Source organism: Ranitomeya variabilis, chromosome 2 (assembly GCF_051348905.1).
Source record: "Ranitomeya variabilis isolate aRanVar5 chromosome 2, aRanVar5.hap1, whole genome shotgun sequence".
Taxonomy (NCBI): domain Eukaryota; kingdom Metazoa; phylum Chordata; class Amphibia; order Anura; family Dendrobatidae; genus Ranitomeya; species Ranitomeya variabilis.
Genome location: NC_135233.1, coordinates 759,140,583 through 759,167,651, shown reverse-complemented (window position 1 = coordinate 759,167,651; position 27,069 = coordinate 759,140,583). Strand labels below are relative to the sequence as shown.

Here is a 27,069-nt window from a genome sequence, read left to right as displayed (position 1 = left end):
GCACCATTCACAGCACATTCCCTGATCCTTTGGAGGAAGGAGAGGTTTAAGTTTGATCTCCAATCTAAATCCTCCCCACTAACCCCCCTCTTCTGTAGTCCCATGTTCGCACCAGGACTCCACCCACGCTCATATGCTTGGTGGAAAGATAATGGAATAACCACTCTAAAACACCTCTGCTCGCCCTTTAATATAATTTTAACTAGACAAGAATTCCTCCATAAATACAACCCACCCATTAACGAAACCTTACGTATCTATCAGGTATTCCATTTTACCAACTTATACAGCTAGTCACCATGACGCGCCCCCAGGAGTCTCAGTCCTCTGTGCGGTGGGTACTCTGCGGCAGCGATAATTCTTATATTGTTTATACTCCTTGCACATGTCTTTAGCTTGTGATAGTGGATGGGTGCCTTTTTTGTGGCCGTGTTATGGTATTTATACTTCCACTATCAGCGCATAGGTGTTGCTTAAAGGCTGTCCGCAGTGCAGTTTCCCACATGGCTATTTTGCTTAGAGGCATATTTCTGTTATGTATATTTTGTTTTTTATTTTTTGTTTCCTCTTTTGCTGATTTTTTTTCTATAGCCAGTATATCAATATATCACTATCTCTTCAGTGGACGGTTCTTCCTGGGCACGCGCCCCCTGTTATCTATACAGTATCACCGTTGTAGTGTCACTAATTGTCCCTCCTTTCACTTGGTTTTTATTATCACCTAATAAAGTTGATATTTTTGCATTATACTTTGTCGGACCGTATATCATCATTTGTTCTGTATCAGGTATTCCATTTTGCGGAACAGTTTCTACAACATAAAACCCCTTTTCACGTGACTAACTTCGAACAGAGGTGTATGGACGACCCACTGGGAAGGGGAACTATTTCTCTACTATACAAATCTCTCAATACTGCACATGGAGTCGATAAATTACAATACATGAAACAGTGGGAGGAAGACCTGGGTATTCAATTAACTTTGGAAAATTGGAGGCGATGCTGTGACACAGTTTCCAGGGGTAGTCATCAAGCCTCCCTGGCAGAGACATCCATTAAAGTCCTACACAGAACATACCAAGTCCCAAGTAAACTCCACACTATATACCCCAACATTTCAGATAAATGCTTTAGAGGATGTGGCGCAGTGGGAGATATGAAGCATGTTTGGTGGGAGTGTCCGATAGCCTCGGCTATGTGGTGGGAAGTAGGGTTATTAATTGAAAAAATGTATGGCAAAGCAATACAACCTGACCCGACTACATTCCTTTTGGGAGCCAAGTACCCAGGCTTTTCTAACAGATTTCACAGGTTGACAGGCCAGCTGTTTATGGCCGCTAAGCTACATATAGCTACCAACTGGAAGTCGCCTTTTCTTTCTATGCAATCGGTTAGAGATAAAATGAATACAATCCTCTTATATGAACGTATACATGCGACTAGGGACGATCTGTGGGAGGCCTTCTACCAAGTTTGGAAACCGTGGATGGACCTTAACACGAACTTGAACCTTGACTTTATCTATTTGAGACTTCATTAACCTGTGAGAGATTCTGATGGCAATGGGGTTGAACCTGCGCTGGGTGGGGTGCGAGGAGGGGGAGGCAGAACTCATAAAACGGAACAAAGTATAGTCTCGTCTTGTAAATATACTGCAGCTTACCATAACCCCTTAACGACCGCCGATACGCCTTTTAACGGCGGCCGCTAAGGGTACTTAAACCACAGCGCCGTTAATTAACGGCGCTGTGGAAAAAGTGAATAGCGCCCCCCAGAGTCGGATTTTCTCTGGGGTCTCGGTTGCCGAGGGTAGCCGAGACCCCAGAGAACATGATTCGGGGGGTTTTTACCGACCCCCGAGTTGCGATCGCCGGTAATTAACCGTTTACCGGCGGTCGCAACAAAAAAAAAAAAACGCGATTTTAATTTCTCTGTCCTCCGATGTGATCGCACATCGGAGGACAGAGAAATGTGGTCCCCGATGGCCCCCAATAGCCCCCCAATACTTACCTACCTCCCCCGGTGCTCCTCGTGTCTCCCCATGGGCGCCGCCATCTTTTTTCCGGGAAAAAATGGCGGGCGCACGCGCAGTACGCCCGCCGCCCGGCACCCGGATGTTCTTTGGGGTCTCTGCTGCCGGGGGTAGCCGAGACCCCAAAGAACATGATCGGGGTCGATTTGCACCGACCCCTGCTTTGCGATCGCCGGTAATTAACAGTTTACCGGCGACCGCAAAAAAAAAAAAAAAAAAAGCGATCAGTTATTTCTCTGTCCTCTGATGTGATCGCACATCAGAGGACAGAGAAATAGGGGGATTCGGGGACCCTATCATACTCACCCGGGGTCCCTGGGTCCTCTTCTGTCTTCTCCTGCCAGCCGGCTTTTTCATCATGGCGGGCGCATGCGCAGTGCGCCCGCCATCTGCTGCCATCTGCCGGCCGGCAGGAGAAGACAAGTTGGGGCTAAAATTAGGGTTAGGGTTAGAGTTAGGGTTAGGGTTAGAGTTAGGGTTAGGGTTGGGGCTAAATTTAGGGTTAGGGTTAGGGCTAGGGTTAGGGTTAGGCTACTTTCACACTAGCGTTTTTTGGCTTCCGTCGCAATGCGTCGTTGGAGAAAAAACGCATCCTGCAAAAGTGCTTGCAGGATGCGTTTTTTCTCCTTTGGCTTGCATTAGCGACGCATTGCGACGGATTGCCACATGTCGCATCCGTCGTGCGACGGATGCGTCGTGCTTCGGCGGACCGTCGACACAAAAAAAACTACATGTAACTTTTTTGTGCGACGTGTCCTACATATTTCAGTGCCACGTGCCACGTATTTAAGTGACACGTGCCACGTATCAAAGTGCCACGTGCCACATATTTCAGTGCCACGTATCAAAGTGCCACGTGCCACGTATCAAAGTGCCACGTGCCACGTATCAAAGTGCCACGTGCCACGTATCAAAGTGCCACGTGCCACGTATCAAAGTGCCACGTGCCACATCTTTCAGTGCCACGTGCCACGTATTTAAGAGACACGTGCCACGTATCAAAGTGCCACGTGCCACATATTTCAGTGCCACGTATCAAAGTGCCACGTGCCACGTATCAAAGTGCCACGTGCCACGTATCAAAGTGCCACGTGCCACATATTTCAGTGCCACGTATCAAAGTGCCACGTGCCACGTATCAAAGTGCCACGTGCCACATCTTTCAGTGCCACGTGCCACGTATTTAAGAGACACGTGCCACGTATCAAAGTGCCACGTGCCACATATTTCAGTGCCACGTATTTAAGTGACACGTGCCACGTATCAAAGTGCCACGTATCACGTATTTCAGTGCCACGTATTTAAGTGACACGTATCACGTATAAGTGCCACGTGTCACGTATTTAATTGCCACATATTTAAGTGCCACGTATCAAGATTTTCCATGGAGAACAGACACATCCAGAGATATGTCTGCTCTCCACGGCTGCAGCAACACACTGACAGGAGCCATAGTTCCTGTCGGTGTGTCACTGCGCATGCGCGAGCGAGTTTACCGGCGGTCATTGACCCCGGCACTCTCGCTTAACGGCAGTGCTGCGTGGGAAAGTTCAACGCAGCTGTACTGCTGTTAACCGAGACGCCGGAGTCATTGAACTCCGGAACAGTACGCGATACACTGCTAGGAGCTTCGCTCCTGGCAGTGTATCGCCGGAGAGCAGCCGATCGGCGTGGGACACTCGTTTTATGGATTCTGCGGACAGGGAGTATGAATTTGGTTTATTATTTTTGGATTTTTTCCTGGAGGATCGAGGGCTTCGCCTACAAGTGTGCTGTTGGTGAGTATATACTCTGTGTTATATGTTGTATGTACTGTGTGTCATGTATGTGTATTGTGTGTAGGTGTTTTGTGTAACTTTACAATTGTGCTAAGTCGCCGGACACAGGGACAACTCTCCCATCCTAATACCGGATGGGAGTAGTAGTCCCATACGGCGACTTAGCACAATGGTGGCACTAGCGTCGCATGGGGACACACACACGCACACACACGCACACACACAGAAGGACTCCATGCTGCTTCACTGGGGGGCAGGGGCTTCCCTCTTCCTGTCCGACGTCACGTCCGGTCCTGGGTGTCAACCCCTCCGTACAAAGACGCCGACACCCAGGACAAAGGCGCTGTGTGTGGAAGGTAATATGGGGCCCTAGGGGGATACGAAGACACGCCGCTGCGTAAAGAATTGACATGTCAATTCTTTTTACGCCGGCGTGTTTGCAGACAAAAGCGCCGCGTTTTTTTGCGGTGTGTCTGAACGGCAAAGTGAATTTCTCATTCACTTTGCCGGCAGACGAAAATGACATTGCGCATTTTTGAAAAGCGCCCGCAAAATAGCGCTCAAAAATGCGCTATGTCTGAAAGTAGCCTAAGGCTTCTTTCACACTTGCGTCGGTACGGGGCGGTCGCAATGCGTCGGCCCGATGTACCGACGCACGTTGTGAAAATTGTGCACAACGTGGGCAGCGGATGCAGTTTTTCAACGCATCCGCTGCCCAGTCTATGTCCTGGGGAGGAGGGGGCAGAGTTACGGCCACGCATCCGCGGAAATGGCGGACGCGACGTACAAAAAAAAGGTTACATTGAACTTTTTTTGTGACGACGGGGGCTAAAGTTATGGTTAGGGTTGGGGCTAAAGTTAGGGTTGGGGCTAAAGTTATGGTTAGAGTTGGGATTAGGGTTAGGGTTTGGATTAGGGTTGGGATTAGTGTTACGTTTCGGATTAGGGTTGGGATTAGGGTTAGGGTTAGGGTTGGGATTAGGGTTAGGGGTGTGTTGGATTTAGGGTTTTGATTAGGGTTATGGTTAGGGTTGAGATTAGGGCTGTTTTGGGGTTAGGGTTGTGATTATCGTTAGGGTTGTGATTAGGATTATGGATCGGGTTGAGATTAGGGTTAGGGCTGTGTTGGGGTTAGGGTTGGAGTTAGAATTGGGGGGTTTCCACTGTTTAGGTACATCAGGGGGTCTCCAAACACGACAGCCAATTTTGCGCTAAAAAAGTCAAATGGTACTCCCTCCCTTCTGAGCTCTGCCGTGCGCCCAAACAGTGGTTTACCCCCACATATGGGGCATCAGCGTACTCGGGATAAATTGGACAACAACTTTTGGGGTCCAATTTCTCCTGTTACCCTTGTGAAAATAAAAACTTGGGGGCTAAAAATCTTTTTTGTTGGAAAAAAATATATTTTTTTATTTTCACTACTCTGCATTATAAATTTCTGTGAAGCACTTGAGCTTTCAAAGTTCTCACCACATATCTAGATAAGTTCCTTAGGGGGTCTAGTTTCCAAAATTTGGTCACTTGTGGGGGTTTCTACTGTTTAGGTACATTAGGGGTCTGCAAACGCAACATAACGCCCGCAGACAATTCTATCAAAGTCTGCATTGCAAAATGGCGCTCCTTCCCTTCCGAGCTCTGCCGTGCGCCCAAACAGTGGTTTAGCCCCACATATGGGGTACCAGCATACTCAGGACAAATTGGACAACAACTTTTGGGGTCCAATTTCTCTTGTTACCCTTGTGAAAATAAAAACTTGGGGGCTAAAAAATCTTTATTGTTAAAAAAAATATATTTTTTATTTTCACGACTCTGCATTATAAACTTCTGTGATGCACTTGGGCATTCAAAGTTCTCACTACACATCTAGATAAGTTCCATGGGGGGGTCTAGTTTCCAAAATGGGGTCACTTTTGGGGGGTTTCTGCTGTTTAGGCACATCAGGGGCTCTCCAAACGCGACATGGCGTCCGATCTCAATTCCAGTCAATTTTGCATTGAAAAGTCAAATGGCGCTCCTTTGCTTCCGAGCTCAGCCATGCGCCCAAACAGTGGTTTACCCCCACATATGGGGTGTCGGCGTACTCAAGACAAATTGTACAACAGCTTCTGGGGTCCATTTTCTCCTGTTACCCTTGGTAAAATAAAAATTTGGAGGCAAAAAGATCATTTTTGTAGAAAAAATGCGATTTTTTTATTTTCACGGCTCTACGTTATAAACTTCTGTGAAGCACCTGGGGGTTTAAAGTGCTCACCACACATCTAGATAAGTTCCTTAAGGGGTCTAGTTTCCAAAATGGTGTCATATGTGGGGGGTCTCTACTGTTTAGGCACATCAGCGGCTCTCCAAACGTGACATGGCGTCCGATCTCAATTCCAGCCAATTCTACATTGAAAAAGTAAAACGACACTCCTTCTCTTCCAAGCTCTGCGGTGCGCCCAAACAGTGGTTTACCCCCATATATGGGGTATCGACGTACTCAGGAGAAATTGCACAACAACTTTTGTGGTCTAATTTCTCCTGTTACCCTTGTGAAAATAAAAATTTGGGGGCAAAAAGATCATTTTTGTAGAAAAAATGAGATTTTTTATTTTCACGGCTCTACGTTATAAACTTCTGTGAAGCACTTGGGGGTTCAAAGTGCTCACCACACATCTAGATAAGTTCCTTGGGGGGTCTAGTTTCCAAAATGGTATCACTTGTGGGGGGTTTCCACTGTTTAGGCACATCAGGGACTCTCCAAACGCGACATGGCATCCGATCTCAATTCCAGCCAATTCTGCATTGAAAAAGTCAAACGGTGCTCCTTCACTTCCAAGCTCTGCGGTGCGCCCAAACAGTGGTTTACCTCCACATATGGGGTATCGACGTACTCAGGAGAAATTGCACAACAACTTTTGTGGTCTAATTTCTCCTGTTACCCTTGTGAAAATAAGAATTTGTGGGCGAAAAAATCATTTTTGTGAAAACAAATGCGATTTTTTATTTTCACGGCTCTATGTGGTGGGAAGTAGGGTTATTAATTGAAAAAATGTATGGCAAAGCAATACAACCTGACCCGACTACATTCCTTTTGGGAGCCAAGTACCCAGGCTTTTCTAACAGATTTCACAGGTTGACAGGCCAGCTGTTTATGGCCGCTAAGCTACATATAGCTACCAACTGGAAGTCGCCTTTTCTTTCTATGCAATCGGTTAGAGATAAAATGAATACAATCCTCTTATATGAACGTATACATGCGACTAGGGACGATCTGTGGGAGGCCTTCTACCAAGTTTGGAAACCGTGGATGGACCTTAACACGAACTTGAACCTTGACTTTATCTATTTGAGACTTCATTAACCTGTGAGAGATTCTGATGGCAATGGGGTTGAACCTGCGCTGGGTGGGGTGCGAGGAGGGGGAGGCAGAACTCATAAAACGGAACAAAGTATAGTCTCGTCTTGTAAATATACTGCAGCTTACCATAAAGTGCAATGCAGAATCTCATTTCCCTCCCCATTTTCCCTCTTTTATGTCTCCCCATGTACTTGTCTCGTCATATCTGTATTTTTGAATTTGAGTTAATATATGTATGTTTTTTCCTCTTTGTTTAGATCTAAGCTTACTGAACTCCCTTGTAAGGGAATCTGTTGTTCAATTGCTATGTTATTGAAAATAAAAATTTATTGAAACTAGAAAAGGGCATCTGAATGAGGCCTTAAACTGCATTGACATGTGGTGGTGATGATGTTGAGTTTTTGGAAAATCACAGATGCAACGTGTAAAAACAGCCTGAGGATTTAGGCGAAGCCCTATTACGGCTCTGTTCTGTATGTAATAAAGATTTAATGGAGGAGCACTGGGCCGGTTATTTTTTTGGTCTGATTTAATATAGATGTAATAGGAAAAAATCATGACATGAGCCACTTCAAAGAAGCGTCTTTCCATAGAAAAATACCATAACATTCCCCCTTAGGGAATTCTTTTGGAAGACAGGAAAGTCACCAAACTTTACCTTTTGGATGGCACACTGAGGATCAATGCATGAGCACTATGGCCAAATTCTGATATCCATGAAACATGATCTTTATATAAAGAGTCATGTACAGATTTACCACTGGACTATTTATCCAAGCTCAACAGCTTCATATACGCTGATGAGACTGTTGAGTTTGTGTCAGGAGACTTGCAGCCAGCCCGCACACGGACCAAGTTTCATGAACATCTACATTCAATCTAAGGCTGAATTATGGTGAGAGATACAAGAGAGAATTAGAAGTATCTCCTTCATAGTTCTTTTGTACCCATTTCCATTTGTGGCCAATACTGTATAAGTAAATTCAAGATGGTAATGCTTTATCTCACTTGTCTTTTCTGGAGCTTGCTACAGCCTTGCAGACAAGTCCAGCAAGACCTTTATATGGCCAGTCCATTCCTCCGCTGCCGATTTCTCATGACTGGCACATCGGATGTGAACAAAAAAAGTGTGTTTTCTTTATTGGGCAAAAGATGGTTATACAGCCATACTATTACTTGATGGAAACGTGAAGATTTACCTTTAACTATAATTCAGAATTATTTATAATGATTTTCAACTATATTTTGTCTCCATTGTATGAAAGCAAAACTGCATAAACATTTCACATGAAGTTAAATTAAATCTAAAATGTGGCGATAAGTCTCTGTACAAAGAACTTCCTGACTATGTCATATACATGGAAGAATGCTGATAACTCTGCTATTGCATTGTATATTGGATGTCAACTTTCTTTTAAGACATACTGACTTGCCAGTACTGATCAGACAGATTACAACATATATTTACTTTAAAATACAAATTTTCAGAACTTAAATTAAAGATCATAAATTCAACCCCAGTGCTCAATAGATTGAGTCTAGCAGTCCTACTCTTTAGCAATTTTCTCCTCATCCTTTGATGCGATCTTTACTTCAAAAGGTACGAAAAAGTCCAACATGGCTTTAGTGTCCTTTATGTCTAGACTGTAATCTCCAGCTATTTTCTCTGCAGTCCATGTAGTGGGAGAATTTTTGTGATTGCTCAAAATAGTCAGTGCCTCAACAATAGAAATCTTTCCCTTGGGAATGTTGTCCAATGAGATTCCAAAAGTCTCATTCCTCATCATATGCATTGGAAGTCTCAAATCCTCTTGCTTAGGTAAGGGAACATCATCTTTTACCTATAAAAAAAAAAAAAAAAAAGTACGGTAACAAACATAAAAAACCCCACAACATGAAATACCCAACCCAGAAGAAAGGGCGTCATTTATACAAAATCACCAATTTATACTTTGTGAACTGAGAAAATACTTTATTATATGTGGCTACAGGGAAGCAATGTTATAGTCTCCCTGCAGCCGCTCGCTTCCAGTCTGGGTGGTGCAGGTAGCTGTAAGTCACCGCTCACTTTACAGCGAGGGCTCTGTAATCATTCCCTGGCACAATGATTGACAGCCTGCTCTGCAGCACATGTCAATGAGCGTGAAGGGGAGTGGTTGACAATTAACTGCTTCCTGCAACACCCAAATGATTGGAAGTGAGCAGCAGCATGGAAAAAAGAACCTCACTTTCTCTCTGTAGCCGCTGCTCAAGTAAGCCGACTACACAGGATTTACCTGCAGATTTACATATAGGTATGGTGGCAATGTCGTTTATTGAAGTGGCAGGTTCCAGTTACAGGGAACCTGATATATTATATATTAACCTGCAGGTATGGGGTTAATATGCACGTTGAGAACATTCTGAAGCCGAAGGCCGGCTGCCATGAGGAGAAGAATTTTATTCCTTCTGGCAGCCTTGGGCTTTTACTCATAGAAGCACGGCTTCAGTTGCTGCTTAGTACGTAGTGTGCGGCAGCTGTAAGCAGGTTTCCCTTAAGGATCAACCAAAGAATGTACAGATAAAGATAAAATTGGATGAGTAGCAGATATGAACAATTACAGCACAAAATACCCAAAGCCTTGTGAAAAATGTTTCCAGTGCCTTAAATTACTCAAATAATGTCAAGGAGCACCAAGAGTGTGTCTTTCACACTTTTACCTATTTCAAACAAAATCCCAAAGTCTGTCCCGATAAACTGTGCCTACAACCTCCGTGCCCTCATGGGGCCTGATATTCCTGAAAACTCAATGACTAGACATACATAGTATCTGGTTAAAATGCTGAATGTTTTTAATACACCTTGCGTAGGGTATGAGTGGATAATTATGAGGTAAAAGGCCTTTCAGAATCCATAAAAACACATTACTGTATATTTTAATGCTTTATATATTTCAAAGAAATGTTGACTATACATTACAAAGAACAAGAGGGGAAAAATGAGTGGCTTCTTTGTCCTACAGCAGCAGGCTAATTGATAAATGGAGCCGCAAGCTTTCATATTTACTTATTTTTAACCTGGAACAGCAAGAACTCTATTCAATAAAGAACGCGGTGTGACTCAAGAAGCCAACGCGAGAACAATCCATAATGGCCTCACAGAAAGCACATTAAGAACGCACAGAACGAGAAAGCAGGCCACAAACCTGGACCACACAGGTGACACGCTCCAGGTAGTAGATAATTGTAAAGAAGTAACAATGTTAAAAAAAAAAAAAAAAAATTATATATATTTTTAAGACCTTTTAATTAGCACATCATGTTACGGCTTATGGACATTATAGAACCACATCTACTAACATAACTGGATTATGGTCAAATCTGTTAATTTTCACTGCTTTGGGCCCTAAGCATCAAGCCCTGAGTTTCTTTTCACCTTTGTTTTCTTTATATGATCTCCTGGTTCTTGGCTCATATTTAAAGGGAAGGTCCTCAATGCCACCAGAACCAGCAGCAGTTGTATCTACTTATCTAAATACTCTGCCTTAACAGTCCCTGTATTACATTACACACAAAAAATATCTTTAGAAAAAGTATCTCTAAAGTGGTTTATGGTGTATAAATGAGGGCTATGACACCCCACAGATACATGGTAACATTGTGGCTTACAAGCGCCAGCATCATCACCAGCTCCATACGTACCTCGAGCATGCAGTCTGGTTCTTTCCCTCACTACAGTGAGCCTCTGAAGGAGGGCGAAACATGCCGGCTCCAGAGAGGCGCCTTGCGCATGATCAGAAGTCTTCTTCACTTCCCATCGTTCATAGTGCGCCTCTCAAGCCTGCACGCGTAGACCCAGCTTCAGAGGCTCACTGTAGTGAGGGGAAGAAGCAGAGCGCATGCTCGAGGTACGTATGGAGTGGGCGATGATGCTGACACATGTAAGTCATAGTATCACGCCCATGGGGCATGATAACAACATGCTAAGTGGGACGAGTAGTATGGGGGCACTAACGCCCCCTCGACAAAGGCCTTATTTACATATCCTAAACAGACTTTAAAAATTGTTTTTTTTTCTAAAGATCTACTTGTGTGTGTAATGTAATAAAGAGACTGTTAGGCAGGGTAGTTACCTATGTAGAGACAACTGCTGGTGGTGGTACAGAGGACCTGACAGCTTCCCTTTTAATAATGAGCAAAGGCCAGGAGTCCAGATTAAGAAAACAAAAAGGTGAAAGGGAAGCCAGGGCTCCTTGCTGGTGGTTCTGACATGTTCCCTTTAAGCAGGCTTTAAAGAGTACTTGAAAGGGTATGTTCACACTGGGTCTTTTTATGCCAATTTTCAGCTGCTTTTTACAATATCAGCAAAGCTTATGAGATTTCAGAAAACTCGTGCCCATACTGTTTTTTTTTGTCATCAGGATTTTGTGCTTTGCAGCGGGTTTTTTTGTTTGTTTTTTTTAACATAGAGCATATCACTCTCAGCGTTTTTGCAGAATTTTCACCCATTGACTTGAATGGATGGTGAAAAAAACACTGCAAATATGCAGGTTGACCTTTTTTGTAGCGTATTTACTTCAGAAAAGTCAAGGACAGCCGGATGTGCTACCTCTAGATGGCAGGTTGCATGATGCGTCCATAAAGCCTGTCATCCAGCGGAGCGGACCCGAACCCTATTCACTTGAATTGAATTGACAATACAGTGTTTGACACGCTGTCATATGCACGATAGCATGGCAAACACCGCTTCTGATCGGCGGTGAAATCATCCCCCCCGGTCAGAGAGACGTGGTTCCCATTCTGTCAAAAGACCGTGTGAGCGCTCAGCTGTAATCGGAGGTATAAAGTTTACCTCCGGTCACTGGTGTCAGCGGATGGGACTACTGCTCCCATAATCCAACAACTGCTGCTGCTAATAACAGTGAGAGCAGGAGCGGATGATGGGGGTATTCATTAGCCACCTCCTGCGCTGAAAATAAATAATTAAAAAGAAAAACCTGCGTGGGTTCCCCCTTATTTTTGATAAGCCAGGCAAAACTGGGGGCTGCAAGCCTCAGCTGTCATCTTCAGCAAGGCTGGTCATCAAGAATAGAGGGGTCTCCATGCTGTATTTTTTAATTATTTAAATAATTTAAAAAAAACAAAGTGGGTCCCCCCCATTTTTGACAACCAGCATTGCTAAAGCAGACAACTGGGAGATGATATTCTCAGGCTGGTAAGGCGCCATGCATACTGACCCCCCCAGCCTAAAAATAGCAGCCCGCAGCCACCCAGAAAAGGCACATCTATTAGATGGGCCAATGCTGGAGCTTTGCCCAGCTCTTCCCACTTGCCCTATAGCGGTGGCAAATGGGGTTTATATTTGTGGGGTTGAGGTCACCTTTGTATTGTCAGGTGACATCAGGGTCCGAGGTTAGCAATGGAGAGGCGTCTATAAGGCTTCTTTCACACCTCTGTCGGTATGGGGCCGTCGCTAAGCGTCGGTGCAACGTACTGACGGACGTGTTGCAAATTCTGCACAACGTGGGCAGCGGACGCAGTGTTTCAACGCGTCCGCTGCCCACTGTAAAGTCCCAAGGAGGAGGGGGCGGAGTTCCAGAAATGCAGGACACAACGTAGGAAAAATGTTCCCTTGAACGATACAATACGATGGCCCGCCAAATACCGACGCATCCAGTGCACGACGTATGGAAAGTGTGTCCATACATCGCGATGTGTTGGTAATACAAGTCTATGTGCAAAATGTGGACACGTCTGAATACGGATTAGTAGGATGGACAACCCTGGCTGCTGCATTAAGGATAGACTGGAGAGAGGAAAGTCGAGTAAGGGGGAGGCCAATTAATAGAGCATTGCAGTAGTACAGGCGGGAGTAGACCAAGGCGACAGTGAGGGTTTCTAGAGATGTTTTTTAGGTGTAAGCGGCACGAGTGGGCAAGAGATTGTATATGGGATGTCAAGGAGAGATCAGAGTCAAACATAACACCCAGACAGCGCGTCTGCTGCCGGGTATTATTATGGTGCCACCCACGGAGAGGGAAATATCAGATTTAGGGAGGCTAGTAAATGGCGGGAGCAGAACAAGTTCAGTTTTGGAGAGGTTGAGTTTCAGATAGAGAGCAGACATGATGTTGGAGACTGTGGACAGACAGTCACTGGCATTCTGTAGTACAGCGGGAGTAAGGTCAGGGGATGATATGTATAGTTGTGTGTCATCAGCATAAAGATGGTACTGAAAGCCAGATCTGCTGATGGTCTGTCCAATTGGGGCCGTCTAGAGGGAGAAGAGAAGGGGGCCAAGGACTGAGCCCTGAGGGACCCCAACAGTGAGAGGAAGAGGAGATGAAGTGGAGCCAGCGAACGGAACACTAAATGAGCGATCAGAAAGGTAGGAAGAGAACCAGGAGAGAGCAGCGTCCTTATTGCCTAGTGACTGGAGCCTAGAGAGTAGGAGAGGGTGGTCAACAGTGTCGAAAGCTGCAGAAATGTCGAGAAGAATGAGCAGAGAGTGGTCACCGTTACATTTTGCTGTCAGAAGGTCGTTGTTCACCTTGATGAGTGCGGTTTCTGTCGATGGTAGGGGCGGAAACCGGACTGTGAAGGGTCTTGGAGGGAGTGAGTGGAGAAGTAACAGGTAAGGCGGGAGTAGATCAGGCGCTCCAAGAGTTTAGAAATGAAGGGGAGATTGGAGACCGGTCTGTAGTTGCTTGTGCAGGATGGGTTGAGGGCGGGTTTCTTTAGTAATGGAGTAATGATACAGTGTTTGATAATAATCTCAAACCAAACTTACGACCTCGCCTATTCCATCGAAGCCCTCGTTCTGCTGTAATAAAGCAAAAATATAAAACAACAATATACCATACCTCTCCGTCGTTCTGTCCCACGCCGTAATCCATGTGTGGGGGATAAATGATTTTCAACCTGGATGGTGCCAAGATGCGACCGTCCAGGCTGAGAACTGGTGAATGAGCTGCTGTGAGCGCAGCCTCAGTGACTAGTGGTGACATCACTGAGGCTCCGTTCCCAGCCGGGCTAACTGCTGTGACCTCAGTGAGATCCCTGCTAGCACCGTAAGAACGTTGCACGGTGCAGAGGCGAATTCACCACAATGAAATTCTCCCTGTGAGCTTGCCTCTGCATCATTTTGTGACACTAAAACCTACAAGAGAAAAAAAGTAAGCAAAAACCCTGATATAACTAAGTAAAAAAAGTTTTTAACTTAGTTACATCAGGGTTTTTGCTTACTTTTTTTCTCTTGTAGGTTTTAATGTTTTGTGGCCAATGTGAACATGCGTTTAACCTCTGCATGTGTACCAACTCAAGTTAAGCTCAATTCTTGTGTTTTTTTTCTCTGTATTGTTGCATTCTGTGCAAGCCAGGGTGTGGCCTCCCTGTTTCTGAGCTTGAGATTATATATAAGGCTTCCACAGTCTAGTGTTTCACTGGTTGGGCCCAGTCCTTTTGTCTGCCCTTATTCACACTGAGGTCATCATTGACACATGGTAAGGTTTTAATATTAGACAGTGTAGGACTGTCCCGATCAGAGTTACCTTGACGAGGTGGGATGGCTTTTGTGCTATTTTTTGATCAAAAAACAGTAATACTAAAAACTCTTGTTATTTAAATGCACTTTTGCTTTTTTACTTATAACTAAGTAAAAAAGCAAAAGTGCATTTAAATAACAAGAGTTTTTAGTATTACTGTTTTTTGATCAAAAAATAGCACAAAAGCCATCCCACCTCGTCAAGGTAACTCTGATCGGGACAGTCCTACACTGTCTAATATTAAAACCTTACCATGTGTCAATGATGACCTCAGTGTGAATAAGGGCAGACAAAAGGACTGGGCCCAACCAGTGAAACACTAGACTGTGGAAGCCTTATATATAATCTCAAGCTCAGAAACAGGGAGGCCACACCCTGGCTTGCACAGAATGCAACAATACAGAGAAAAAAAACACAAGAATTGAGCTTAACTTGAGTTGGTACACATGCAGAGGTTAAACGCATGTTCACATTGGCCACAAAACATTAAAACCTACAAGAGAAAAAAGTAAGCAAAAACCCTGATGTAACTAAGTTAAAAACTTTTTTTACTTAGTTATATCAGGGTTTTTGCTTACTTTTTTACTCTTGTAGGTTTTAATGTTTTGTGGCCAATGTGAACATGCGTTTAACCTCTGCATGTGTACCAACTCAAGTTAAACTCAATTTTTGTGTTTTTTATTTTTTTTTTAATCATTTTGTGACACGTTGTACTTTGTTGGTGATAAATTTAGGTCATAATTTTTTGCATTTATTTGTTAAAATATCAGATTACTAAGCTGTGGGCTTTATGTCACCAGACAATACAAAGGTGACATCAACCTCACAAATATATGCGCCTTCTGTGGGTGGCTGCAGGCTATTTTTAGGCTGGGGGACAATATCCATGGCCCCTTACCAGCCTGAGAATACCAGCCCACAGTTGTCTGCTTTAGCTTGACTGGTTGTCAAAAATGGGGGGACCCCCAAGCCTTTTTTTTTTTTTTTTCAAATAATTAAATAATACAGCATGGGGACCCCTCTATTCTTGATAACTAGCCTTGCTGAAGCTGACGGTTCTGCCTGGCTGGTTTTCAAAAATACAGGGGATGCACACCGTTTTTTTAAAATTATTATTATTATTTATATCTCAGCCACCGCCTGCTCTCGCTGTTAGTGGCAGCAGGTGTTAGCTGATGGGTGCAGTAGTCCCATCAGCCGACACCAATGACCGGAGGTAAACTTTATACCTCCGATCATAGTTGTGGGTGCAGAATTTGCTTAATTTCTTTAGGGTGGGTGGGCATTTTTGTTACCAGTGACGTGGAAGCCCTTATATTTCCACTGACTGATAACGGACCTGAATGGGGACTTGCTATTTTATGGATTGAGTTAAAGCTTTTATTGGGAACATAAGTAACATTTGTGATCACATTTATCCAGCACTCTATGCTGAGCACTTACATCGGGGTTTACATCTAAATCTCCAAGTGACGCAATTCAGATGAAACCCCCCCCCTGAGGGATCCATTCACTATAATGAGGCAGCAGTTATTCTAGACTCCGTCTAGCCTCTGTACAACAGTGTCCTTTTCAGAGGTACACAAAACTGTCCGACTGCACTTTTATTCACACCTAAAAAGAATGACAACGCTGGATCATAGGTCAGACTGAACACAGTGCCTCCATCTGCCTCATCATAGGGGTCTTCCCGCCGGGGGTTCTGTCTGAATCACGTATTTCAGAGAAATCTCACCGGTGTAAATGTGAGAAGAGCCTTACTGCGATGTTTGTGAGATTTAATGACCAACAAAACAGCAGGTGAATAATTAGTTTTATTTATTTTTATTACACCGTTCCTGGTGCAGTCTAAGTGATGACTTATTCTTCAGGTCGGTTCAGTTACAGTAATGACAGATTTGGATTTTTTTTTTTATGTTTGGCTGCTGCTGTGACAGTCTTTCTTTTGCAAAACAAAGTTTTTGCATCGCCATATTTTGAGAGCTATAATTTTTCTATATTTCTGCCGACAGTCATGTGAGGGCTTTTTCTTTTTGCGGGATGAGTTGATGTTTTTATTGGTACCATTTTCGGACACATGACATTTTTTGATAGCTTTCTATTCTTGGGATTTTTGGGAGGTGGAATGAACAAACACCAGCAATCCAGGAATTTTTTTTTTGTTTATGCCATTTACTGTGTAGCAAAAGTGATAAGACCGCTTTATTCTTGGGGTCAGTAAGATTACAGTGATGCCACATTTATATATTTTTATTTTTTATATATTTTGCAGCTTTTACACAAAAACTATTTTTATAAAAAAACATTTTGCATCACTTTATTCTGAGAGCAATGGCTTTTTTTTTCAGCTATTGGAGCTGTATGATGGCTTGTTTTTTGTGAGACAAGATGACATTTTCAGAGATTTTTTATTTCCATTTGACTTTTTCATCAAGTTTAATTCCACTTTTTTTTCAATGGTATGATGAATAAATTTTTTTGCCACTTTTTTTTTTTTTTTTTTTACAGTGTTCACAAAAGGGGTTGACTAGTGGGGAAGTTTTACAAGTCATGTCGTTCCAGACGAGGAGATACCAAACATGTACACTTTGTTTATTTTTGTTTTTACGTAAATATGTATTTATTGAATTGATATATTTTTTTTAATTTTTAAACTTATTTTTTCCTTTTTAACCTTGTCCCAGGATGGGACATCACACTTCATTGCTCTGATCAATGATCTAGTACCCTGAAATGCTTTTGCATTGAAGGGCATTAGATCAGTGCATCGCATACAGGTAGTAGGTGTGGCAAGTCTTGCTCTGAGATGGAGTATTCAGGCCACCGTACCTGGAAAATCCTGTGGCCATCTTTGGTCCAGGGTCACCATGCAGACCATCAGCACAAGGAAAACGCTTCCTCCCTCTGCAACCTGATCGATGTCGCTGCCTGTATTAACAGTGGCATCAGAGGGGTTAAACGCCCATGATCGGCACTAGCACCAAACGTGGGCATTGCCGTGGGGTGTCAGCTCTGACACCCACATTTCATTGCGTCAGTGCTCGGAGTGAGCTAGCTGTACATGTACTGCGGTTTGCAGGTCCCACAGTGCCATACATGTATGGCAGATAGCTTGAAGGGGTTAAACAGCAGGTTCACAAATCCTTTGCTTTACATATCATGCAGTGATCCATGCCTGCAATATAGTCCTCTCCAATCAAGACCTGCTTTCACATTGTTGCTTGTTTTATAGAAGATCTTAAATGGGTATTCTGAGTCAATACATCAAAATTATATTGGTGGGGCTCAGCCCTTGACACACCAACCCATCTTCCATTCAGAGATGCCATGTCTGATGTAAACGCTGAAGTCTCTGCAATGTTTACACTGCTTGTATATGCCATCTACATAGGCCTAGCCTAAGAATAGGCTATTAATATGATCATCCAAGGAAAACCCTGTAATTTACTCAGTCTGCCTTTCTACATTTTGGATGGGACGATGTACTCATCATGCACTGCATAATGATCAGATGTACAGCAAACTAAATGTGCAATCAAACCAGAGTGTTGGACAAGACGATTTGCAGGAGGTTGGTCCAGCAACCATGTCTGTAGCCCGATGGCACTGTAGCAGAGCCACAAGAACCTCCTCCTACTAGCTCCAGTACCTCTTATTAGTGGTCCCAGGTGCAACATCATGTGTGCATCACGTGGCAACAATAACAATCGCACCAGGCCTACTAATCAGAGGATTCGTAGAAGCTTGGGCACTACTGGTTCAGTAAGGGTGCCAACGTGGCAGTGAAAATGTAGAAGAAGAAAACCAAGGCATTCCAGGAGATGCAATCATAAAATTATATTGTAGTGTCAGCATAAAGGTCCACTGTGTATAATGGCCAACATTTTGGTCATCTATGGACCTTGCTGAATTCTTATGGTCAGGACTGCAGGATAAACTCCTTGACAGGTTGTGACCAGGGTCAACAGATGACAAAAAAACTGGCCATTAAACATACTGGACCTTTATGCTGACACTAAATTGAAGCCAAATTTAATATTTTCTTTATTTTACTCACTTATATAGTGCCATTAATTCCACAGTGCTCTTACAGACATTGTTATCGCTGTCCCCGATGGGGCTCACAATCTAGTTTCCCTATCAGTATGTCTGGAGTGTGGGAGGAAATCGGAGAACCCGGAGGAAACCCATGCAAACATGGGGAGAACATACAAACTCCTTGCAGACGTTGTCCTTGGTGGGATTTGAACTCAGGACTCCAGTGCTAACCACTGAGCCATCATGCTGCCCTTCTACTAATTGGAAGAAGCACTACGGATCCTTGGAGGTAGGAGGAGGTTCCCAGACTACCGGTGTGGCCACTGAACCAGGGTCCTGCATATCGTTTTGCTCAGCTATACTGTGGCTGTTTCTATTATTGCATTGTAGACTGGTGACAAATGCCAATAGTGTAGCAGCACACTCCCAAAACACTGCTCAGCTCTATCCACACAACAAAGAGACCAAGCAACCCTTAAAATCTATTTTGAGAACTGTAAAAAAATAAGGAGATACTATTGGCATTCAGGAAGGCATCGTTTAATCGCACCAGTGACAAATTGCCGACATTTACCTGGGGAGACGGATCAGTGGAGTCAACATATACATCTTTCAACCGTGATAAAAGCTGATCATCTTTTTTGTAAATTTTATCCTGAAAGTCAGGGTGATCTGGAAAAGAAACAAAAACAAGTCAATGACTTTAAAAAAAAAAATTTAAGATGATCCTGGACAACAGCCAAACCAGGCAGAGCTGTAGTATAGAATATTACAAACATCCCTTTTTATTTGATTTACTAACATACACGCTTCATGACCCTGTACATTTTCAGTTTCACGCTTCAGTCTATCCCTCTTTTTCTTCCAAGAGCCATTTCATGGTCTACCCATAAGTGCCTGTTTACTCAACAATAATGCATGCAGAAATCTGTGTGTAAGCATGTGAAATTGGGGGCATCTACTTTCATACATTGTGAGATATATATTTTATGAATATTGGGAATCTGCAATAACAATCACAACATACAGTTATTTTTTAATCAGCTCCCAAACTGAGGTTGTCCCAGTTAGAAATACCAGCCTCCAAACACAGACTAGACAGTTCTTACTCTGCGACAGTAACTAGCACTGCTGTACTCTGTGAAATTACTTCCCAGTTGCAGACTAGACAATATCCAATAATCACAGATTAGACTGCTTTTTTCTTCTTGGACGGTCAAGGGTGTCATCACTGACCAGTCATACAGAAGACTACTGTAATATACATCACAGACCGGAGAATAGACTAGACTCACTTGTAGGACCTCTTGTTAATCCCGATCTACACTGCAGTCAATTCTGATATCACTATCCAATCAAAGACCAAACTGTTTATTATTGTCCTGAGTAAACTATGAATAAATGTGCCATCACTGCCCAATCAAAGACCACACAGCTCTCTGTGCCACATCTCCTTCCATAACTAAACTTTTCTCACTCTGTGACATGGCTGTCCGGTCAAGAGGCTAGACTGTGCCAGCTCAGAGACATGGCTCCTCGGTTAACAGGCTAGACTACGCCAGCTCGGAGACATGACTGTCCGGTCAAGTGGCTAGACGGCGCCAGCTCGGAGACATGGCTGCCTGGTCAAGAAGCTGCCCGGTCATGTGACAGCCTCAGCCTTTACAGTTCTGTCGAGCAGAAGAACAGTGGTTCTCTCATGAAGGCCGCAGCAGTCACATGACTTTGTTAATGTCAACTGACCAAAGTGGGGGCACAGAATTGAGATTGGAGGAATGGCAACAGTCCAGGTGGTCAGTATAAAGATTAGCATTCTGTGCTGCACCCTGGTATTAATGAGGGTTTGTCCACTATCAGACAACTCCTTTAAAGGGACTCGGTCACCTGAATTTGGAGGGAACAATTTTCAGCCATAGGGGCGGGGTTTTCGTGTGTTTGATTCACCCTTTCCTTACCCGCTGGCTGCATGCTGGCTGCAATATGGGATTGAAGTTCATTCTCTGTCCTCCGTAGTACACGCCTGCGTAAGGCAAGATTGCACCCGAAAACCCCGCCCCTATGGCTGAAAATTGTTCCCTCCAAATTCAGGTGACCGAGTCCCTTTAAAGGAGTTGTCTGATAGTGGACAAACCCTCATTAATACCAGGGTGCAGCACAGAATGCTAATCTTTATACTGACCACCTGGACTGTCTGCCCACTTTGATGCCAATTCTGGTGCCCAGAACCCATTTGGGCCAGGCTGGAGGGACCTGGGTTTGATGTGAGGCATCACTATCTATGTATTCTTAGTATGAGATCTGTGGCCCGAAATCATTTAACCCCTTCATTAAAGCCCTTGGATGCCCATTTTTGTGCCAGTTTTATCGTTTTTGTAGCTGTTTTTGGGTATTCACATCAGGGCACTCGCTGCATTGTATGTTATTATTGGGGTGCTTATTTATTGTTAAGACTATAGAAAAACAGAAAAGAAAAATTGCCGAATAAGAAACCAACTTCAGTATCGTTTACCGTGGTTAACTGCACTTATCTCCACTGATAACAAGGCCCAAGACCCCTTAATTCTAGAGAGCTGTGACGTCAGTATTCTCCCCGATCACATGACCTCTGGGAATAGTTAACATTCAGGAGAGAATTCCCATTTTTATGTGTAAAAAGAGCATGACCTCCACAGAAGGACTTCATCTCCCAGCATGCTTCTAGTACTACGCTACTTCCGGGTGGTGAACACATCTCTCACTGAACACAGAGCGCACAGTCCTCAGCGACGAGCATAGCGGACTGTGCAGCGCCCCGTGCAGCGCCCCCTGGTGTCAGTGGCGAGGAAGGTCATGCACATGAGTCACCTCACCGTACACTTACTAGAGATGGCAGTGTGTGCGGCCTCCTCGGTGCCCGGGTGCTTGGGCGCCACGCTGGGCTTGTTCTTGGCGAGCAGTCGGTGTGCCCGGCTTTCCACATTGAAGTTCTTGACTGCGCGGACGAGGTTTCCTCCCATGTCTGTTTCTGCAAGGCCCCGAGCGCCGCATGCCACACACCGTGCACACACACAGCAGCGCACACTGGCGCCGGGCGGGCTCTGATTGGCTGCACTGTGCTGACGGCTTCCTGCCCCTCCTCCTCCCCGTCACTGCTGCACGTGCATGGCACCGGTTTGGGGGGCTCAGGTCGCCCCTGGCGCTGTGTGTGAGGCTGGGCTGTGGCACCATCCGCAGGGATTGGCAGTGGCTTCTAGCTCGGGTGTACAGAGACAATCCGCCTCAGCAGCGCGGAAAGCGGTGCAACATGTCGCCTAGAGTTGGGGATGGAAAGTCCACAGCGGAGTACAGTGAGGCCAAGAATCTCCTTCACCCGGGGCGGGTCACTATGGGGCAGACATTCACCAGCGCTGCTGACGGGGATTATCACTACAGCCAACACACACGCCATAGACGATACCTGCGGATGGTGTTATATAGTTCTGCAATACAGCAAGACGTATAGATGGAAATCTGGAGCGTATCTTCCAGCTCTTGGCACATATACAGTGGGTTGCAGAAGTATTCACCCCCTCTTGGCTTTTTACCTATTTTCTTACATAGGCTACGTTCACATTTGCGTTGTTGGGCACAGCGTGGTCGGCGCATGCTTCATGCGCCCCTATCTTTAACATGGGGGGCGCATGGACATGCCCGGTATGCGTTGTACTGCGTTTTACGACACATGCGTCATATAGACGCACAAGACAGGGCGCAGGGGACGCTACTTGTAGCGTTTTCCCTGTGCCGAAATTCCCGATCTGTAGGATCTTATGACAACGCATGCATCGCAAAACGCTGCGCCCGACAACGCAAATGTGAACGTAGCCTGTCTTTGCCTAGTCTTGTAATCCAATGAGTGTCTGATACATCAGCAGTAAATACACCACGTTCCAAATTATTATGCAAATTATATTTTTCTAGGATTTTCCTAGACGGTCAGTGCAAATGACAGTCAGTCTAATAAAAGTAATCACCCGTTAGAGTATACATCGAATTTTATTGAAGAAACCTCCCAATGATAACAGTATAATCTGCAAAATGAATAAAAACTCAAAATGCACTGTTCCAAATTATTAGGCACAGTAGAATTTCTAAACATTTTACATGTTTTAAAGAACTGAAAATGCTCATTTGTGGAGTTTGCAGCATTAGGAGGTCACATTCACTGAACAAAAAAGCTATTTAACGCCAAAACATCCTAACAGGCCAAGTTACATGTTAACATAGGACACTTCTCTGCTATCACCTTCACAATTCTTGCATCCATTGAACTTGTGAGTTTTTGGAGAGTTTCTGCTTGTATTTCTTTGCATGAAGTCAGAATCGCCTCCCAGAGCTGCTGTTTTGGTGTGAACTGCCTCCCACCCTCATAGATCTTTTGCTTTATGATACTCCAAAGGTTCTCTATAGGGTTCAGGTCAGGGGAAGATGGTGGCCACACCATGAGTTTATCTCCTTTTATGCCCATAGCAGCCGATGACTCAGAGGGATTCTTTGCAGCATGAGATGGGGCATTGTCAGCATGAAGATGATTTTGCGCCTGAATGCATACCTCCCAACTTTTGAAGATGGAAAAGAGGGATAAATTTTAGGCCACGCCTCTGACAACACCTATTCATAATTAGTCACACCCATATCCACGTCCCAACCACACCCATTTAGCACTACTGATCACACTGTTTTATATACAATAATTATAAACAAAAAAAATATGGCCACACAGTGCTCCATACTGTATAATGACCCCACATGATGCTCCATACTGTATAATAGCCACACACAGTGCTCCATACTGTATAATGGCCACACACAGTGCTCCATACTGTATAATGGCCACACATTGCTCCATACTGTATAATGGCCACACATGATGCTCAATACTGTATAATGGCCACACAGTGTTGCATACTGTATAATGGCCACACATGATGCTCAATACTCAATTAAGAGACACACAACAAGCACCTATATAGACCATAAATCAACCTAAAATAGGAAAAATAACGTGATATGTCCTATATAGTCAAGGTGCACTTGTGAGAACTTCAGTGTGAACCACTGATAGAAAGGACTGAACCACCAAACCACCATAGGATAGGAAATCACCAGAGATTACCACAGCATTAGGATTAATAATATGCCTTTATTAATTGTATTGGCAATACATATAGAATAATTTTTTGTTAAAATATTTCATACAAGAGATTATCAATTAATAACATAAAATCGCAGGTAAAATACAATTTAATATATGGTACCCAAGACCCCCAGATAAACAGGTAGCACCCCTTGGAGTTACATAAAAATGCCTTTGCTCGCTGTGTTGCACATAAAAGAGAGGAAAAAGAGGGAAATACACCCAAAAATTATATATATTTATTAAAGATAAAAAATAATAAAATAATAAATATGTGTCCAATATTTAAAATACCGTGGAAAAAAATCACAAACAAATTACATCAAATCTTCACTCAACAACCGTGATGGTGTGGAAATTAATCAATGTAAGAAATATATATAAAATTATAAAAATTGATCATATAAAGTGATAGCAACGTTTTTTTTTTTTATATCTATAAAGTGTTTAAGTGCATAAGGTGACGGTATCACAGCGAGGTAGGTCTGATATATGTAAAGTGCCCTGGTGTGCAGGATGATTTTATATCAGGTTGATTATACCTATAGCATCTATATTTGCCAAACGGCCGTGGTAGTGGATTATTTAACCATAGAGACTAACGGTTTATAATAATTCTATGTGCCTATTTATATATTCTGGTGGCTGGGTGACACTATTATCATCAATTGAACACCCATAAGCCAACCAGTTAGAACTAAGGCAACACAGCACTACCGAAAAAAGTTATAGACTACCTGTAATGAGGTCAACCTATATAAAGGACACTTCAAATTGAATGCTCCGCCATCAAATTAGATAATATACCAAAAAAAAGATGGACACCAAGCTAAAAATAACGATTTATTGAGAACCGTAAAAATAGCAGAAAACTGCACAAATACACTGAATAACAAAAGATAATTAACAATTAAATAAAATGAGAAAGGCAACACTAGTGCCGCATACAACCTACAACCTGCCAAGTAATACAGTGATAGGGGATAAACAGGAGATGTGCCATATGATAACTAGTGAATATGTATAGATACTAAAGAAACATTTTATAATGGCACACATCCGAAATAAGTCAACATGATGCTAACTCATATATACAAGGCAGGTACCAGGGGAGAAAGAGGTATGTATATACACATGACTGGAAACTAAGGTGCTGCATATAAAATACGGTGTGGCAGAGGAATCCTATATTGCGGTATTATTATAGCACAAGTGTGCAAATATACCAGAGTGAAAGGGGATTCCTATAAACACATATGAGTCCAGCCATATATACTTACAATAAGCAAAGGAGTTGTAGGTACACGTAGAGTCCCACCCAGTGAGGGTATGCGGAAAGAGGAGCCCCGACGCGCGTTTCGCATATATTGCTTCCTCGGGGGGCGCTTTTTATATCTATAAAGTGTTTAAGTGCATAAGGTGACGGTATCACAGCGAGGTAGGTCTGATATATGTAAAGTGCCCTGGTGTGCAGGATGATTTTATATCAGGTTGATTATACCTATAGCATCTATATTTGCCAAACGGCCGTGGTAGTGGATTATTTAACCATAGAGACTAACGGTTTATAATAATTCTATGTGCCTATTTATATATTCTGGTGGCTGGGTGACACTATTATCATCAATTGAACACCCATAAGCCAACCAGTTAGAACTAAGGCAACACAGCACTACCGAAAAAAGTTATAGACTACCTGTAATGAGGGTTGGGTCCAGGACCTGCGTGCGCCCGACGCGCGTTTCGGATATCTATTCCTTCGTCAGGGGGTGATAGATATTGATCCCACAGAGGTTTTTATAGGTCTCTTCACCGAGCACTGCCGTCCGGTTAATGCCGGCGCATGCGCAGTCAGGAGGCCGATGCCTTCCGGTTTCCGCGTCACATGATTCGTCACCACGGGAACGGAGTACCCGGCGTGACCAGTCAACCAAGGACGCAGAACTCCGGAACACACAGACGCAGACCGCGCACGCGCACAACAGGGCCGCAGCGTGGGTGAAACATGCATTAGCTACATTCAATAACCGCCGATAATGGCTATTAGAGGCAGATTGTGCCGGGGCCTGAAAAAAACACTAAGGGGATAAAAATCCCCAACTACAAATTAGGTGTGTGGCAAGCTTTTGAAATAAAGAAAAATTACTAAAAAGGGCTGGATAAATACAGTAACGAAATATTCAAAACTAATTCATTAAGCATTGCCAAAATAAGGAAAATTATGTAAAGAATATATATAAGGCAATATATCCATGTTCTTATCTACATGGCCGTTACCAAATTAAGCTCCTGCAAAAACTATATGTATAAATAATTGAGTACTGTAAATGAAAAAACATAAATATATATACCTACATACACATATGTTGTTTTCTACACAATCATTACTGTAGCAACAATAAATGCTCCTTAGCAGATATATGACATAACAGTAGTACATGGAGTTAGTCTCTCTTTATCTTCAATTTCCATACAGATGAAGGCAAACATCATTCAAGATCCTATCAAAGGAACCCGGCATATGGTCCAAATCCTCCGCGAGTAAGTATATACTGCTGAGATTAAATTAGAGATAATTAATTCACCGAAAGTAAGTATATACTGCTAGGATTAAAATTAAAAATAATTAATAGGGGATCGTAATATCAGCACATATTAAAGAATAAAATCTCTTTAAAATGTTAAAATCTATAAAATATTCTTTAAAATGTTAAAAGGTTACAGGGTACAAAAGATAGAAATGGTTATAGAAAAGGTGCAAAACTAAGGTTCTCATTTAGCCCTTTTGGTGTTACAGTATCCAAGGTCCATATCCATTTTGTTTCTTTTCTTGCCAAGGCCAAACTGATCTCACCACCTCTCTCATTTTTTTGTATCATGTCTATGCCAGTTACTTTTAGTAGGGAGGCATCACATCCGTGATGTAATTTAAAATGTTTTGGGATCGTTTTTAAGGATTGAATGTTCTCCGTTTCTTTGGCTGCTAAAATTCCCAAAACATGTTCCCTGGTACGTACTTTAAGCTGTCTTGTTGTCATCCCTATATATACCAGGGAACACGGACATGTGGCGTGATAAATAACCGCTTTTGAATTACAATTAATCGTTTTTTTGATTTTATATAAGGTGGTACCATTGTAGTTGCAAAAGGTATTCGATCTATTAATATTACTACATGCCACGCATTGGCCACAAGGTTTACATCC

The 27,069-nt window shown here is 43.3% G+C and overlaps 1 protein-coding gene across 1 annotated transcript; it reads right to left on the bottom strand.

Annotated features, from left to right (window-relative positions):
• Positions 1-396: 396 nt before the first annotated feature.
• Positions 397-22,153, bottom strand: NDUFAF4 (NADH:ubiquinone oxidoreductase complex assembly factor 4). The gene is made up of 4 exons (XM_077289696.1): positions 21,569-22,153; positions 19,283-19,380; positions 7,264-8,988; positions 397-1,652 (listed from the first exon to the last, which is right to left on the bottom strand). Exons 1-3 carry the CDS (start codon positions 21,702-21,704, stop codon positions 8,695-8,697), a joined length of 528 nt encoding a protein of 175 aa, XP_077145811.1. The 5' UTR covers positions 21,705-22,153; the 3' UTR covers positions 397-1,652; positions 7,264-8,694.
• Between the last annotated feature and the right edge of the window lie 4,916 nt (positions 22,154-27,069).

Coding starts and splice junctions, on each gene's coding strand:
- NDUFAF4 (XM_077289696.1), bottom strand. CDS start 21,704: ATGGGAGGAAACCTCGTCCGCGCAGTCAAGAACTTCAATGTGGAAAGC. Junction 19,381..21,568: donor CGCACACACTGCCATCTCTA/GTAAGTGTACGG, acceptor TTTCTTTTCCAG/ATCACCCTGACTTTCAGGAT. Junction 8,989..19,282: donor CCACTGATCCGTCTCCCCAG/GTAAATGTCGGC, acceptor TTTTTTTTATAG/GTAAAAGATGATGTTCCCTT.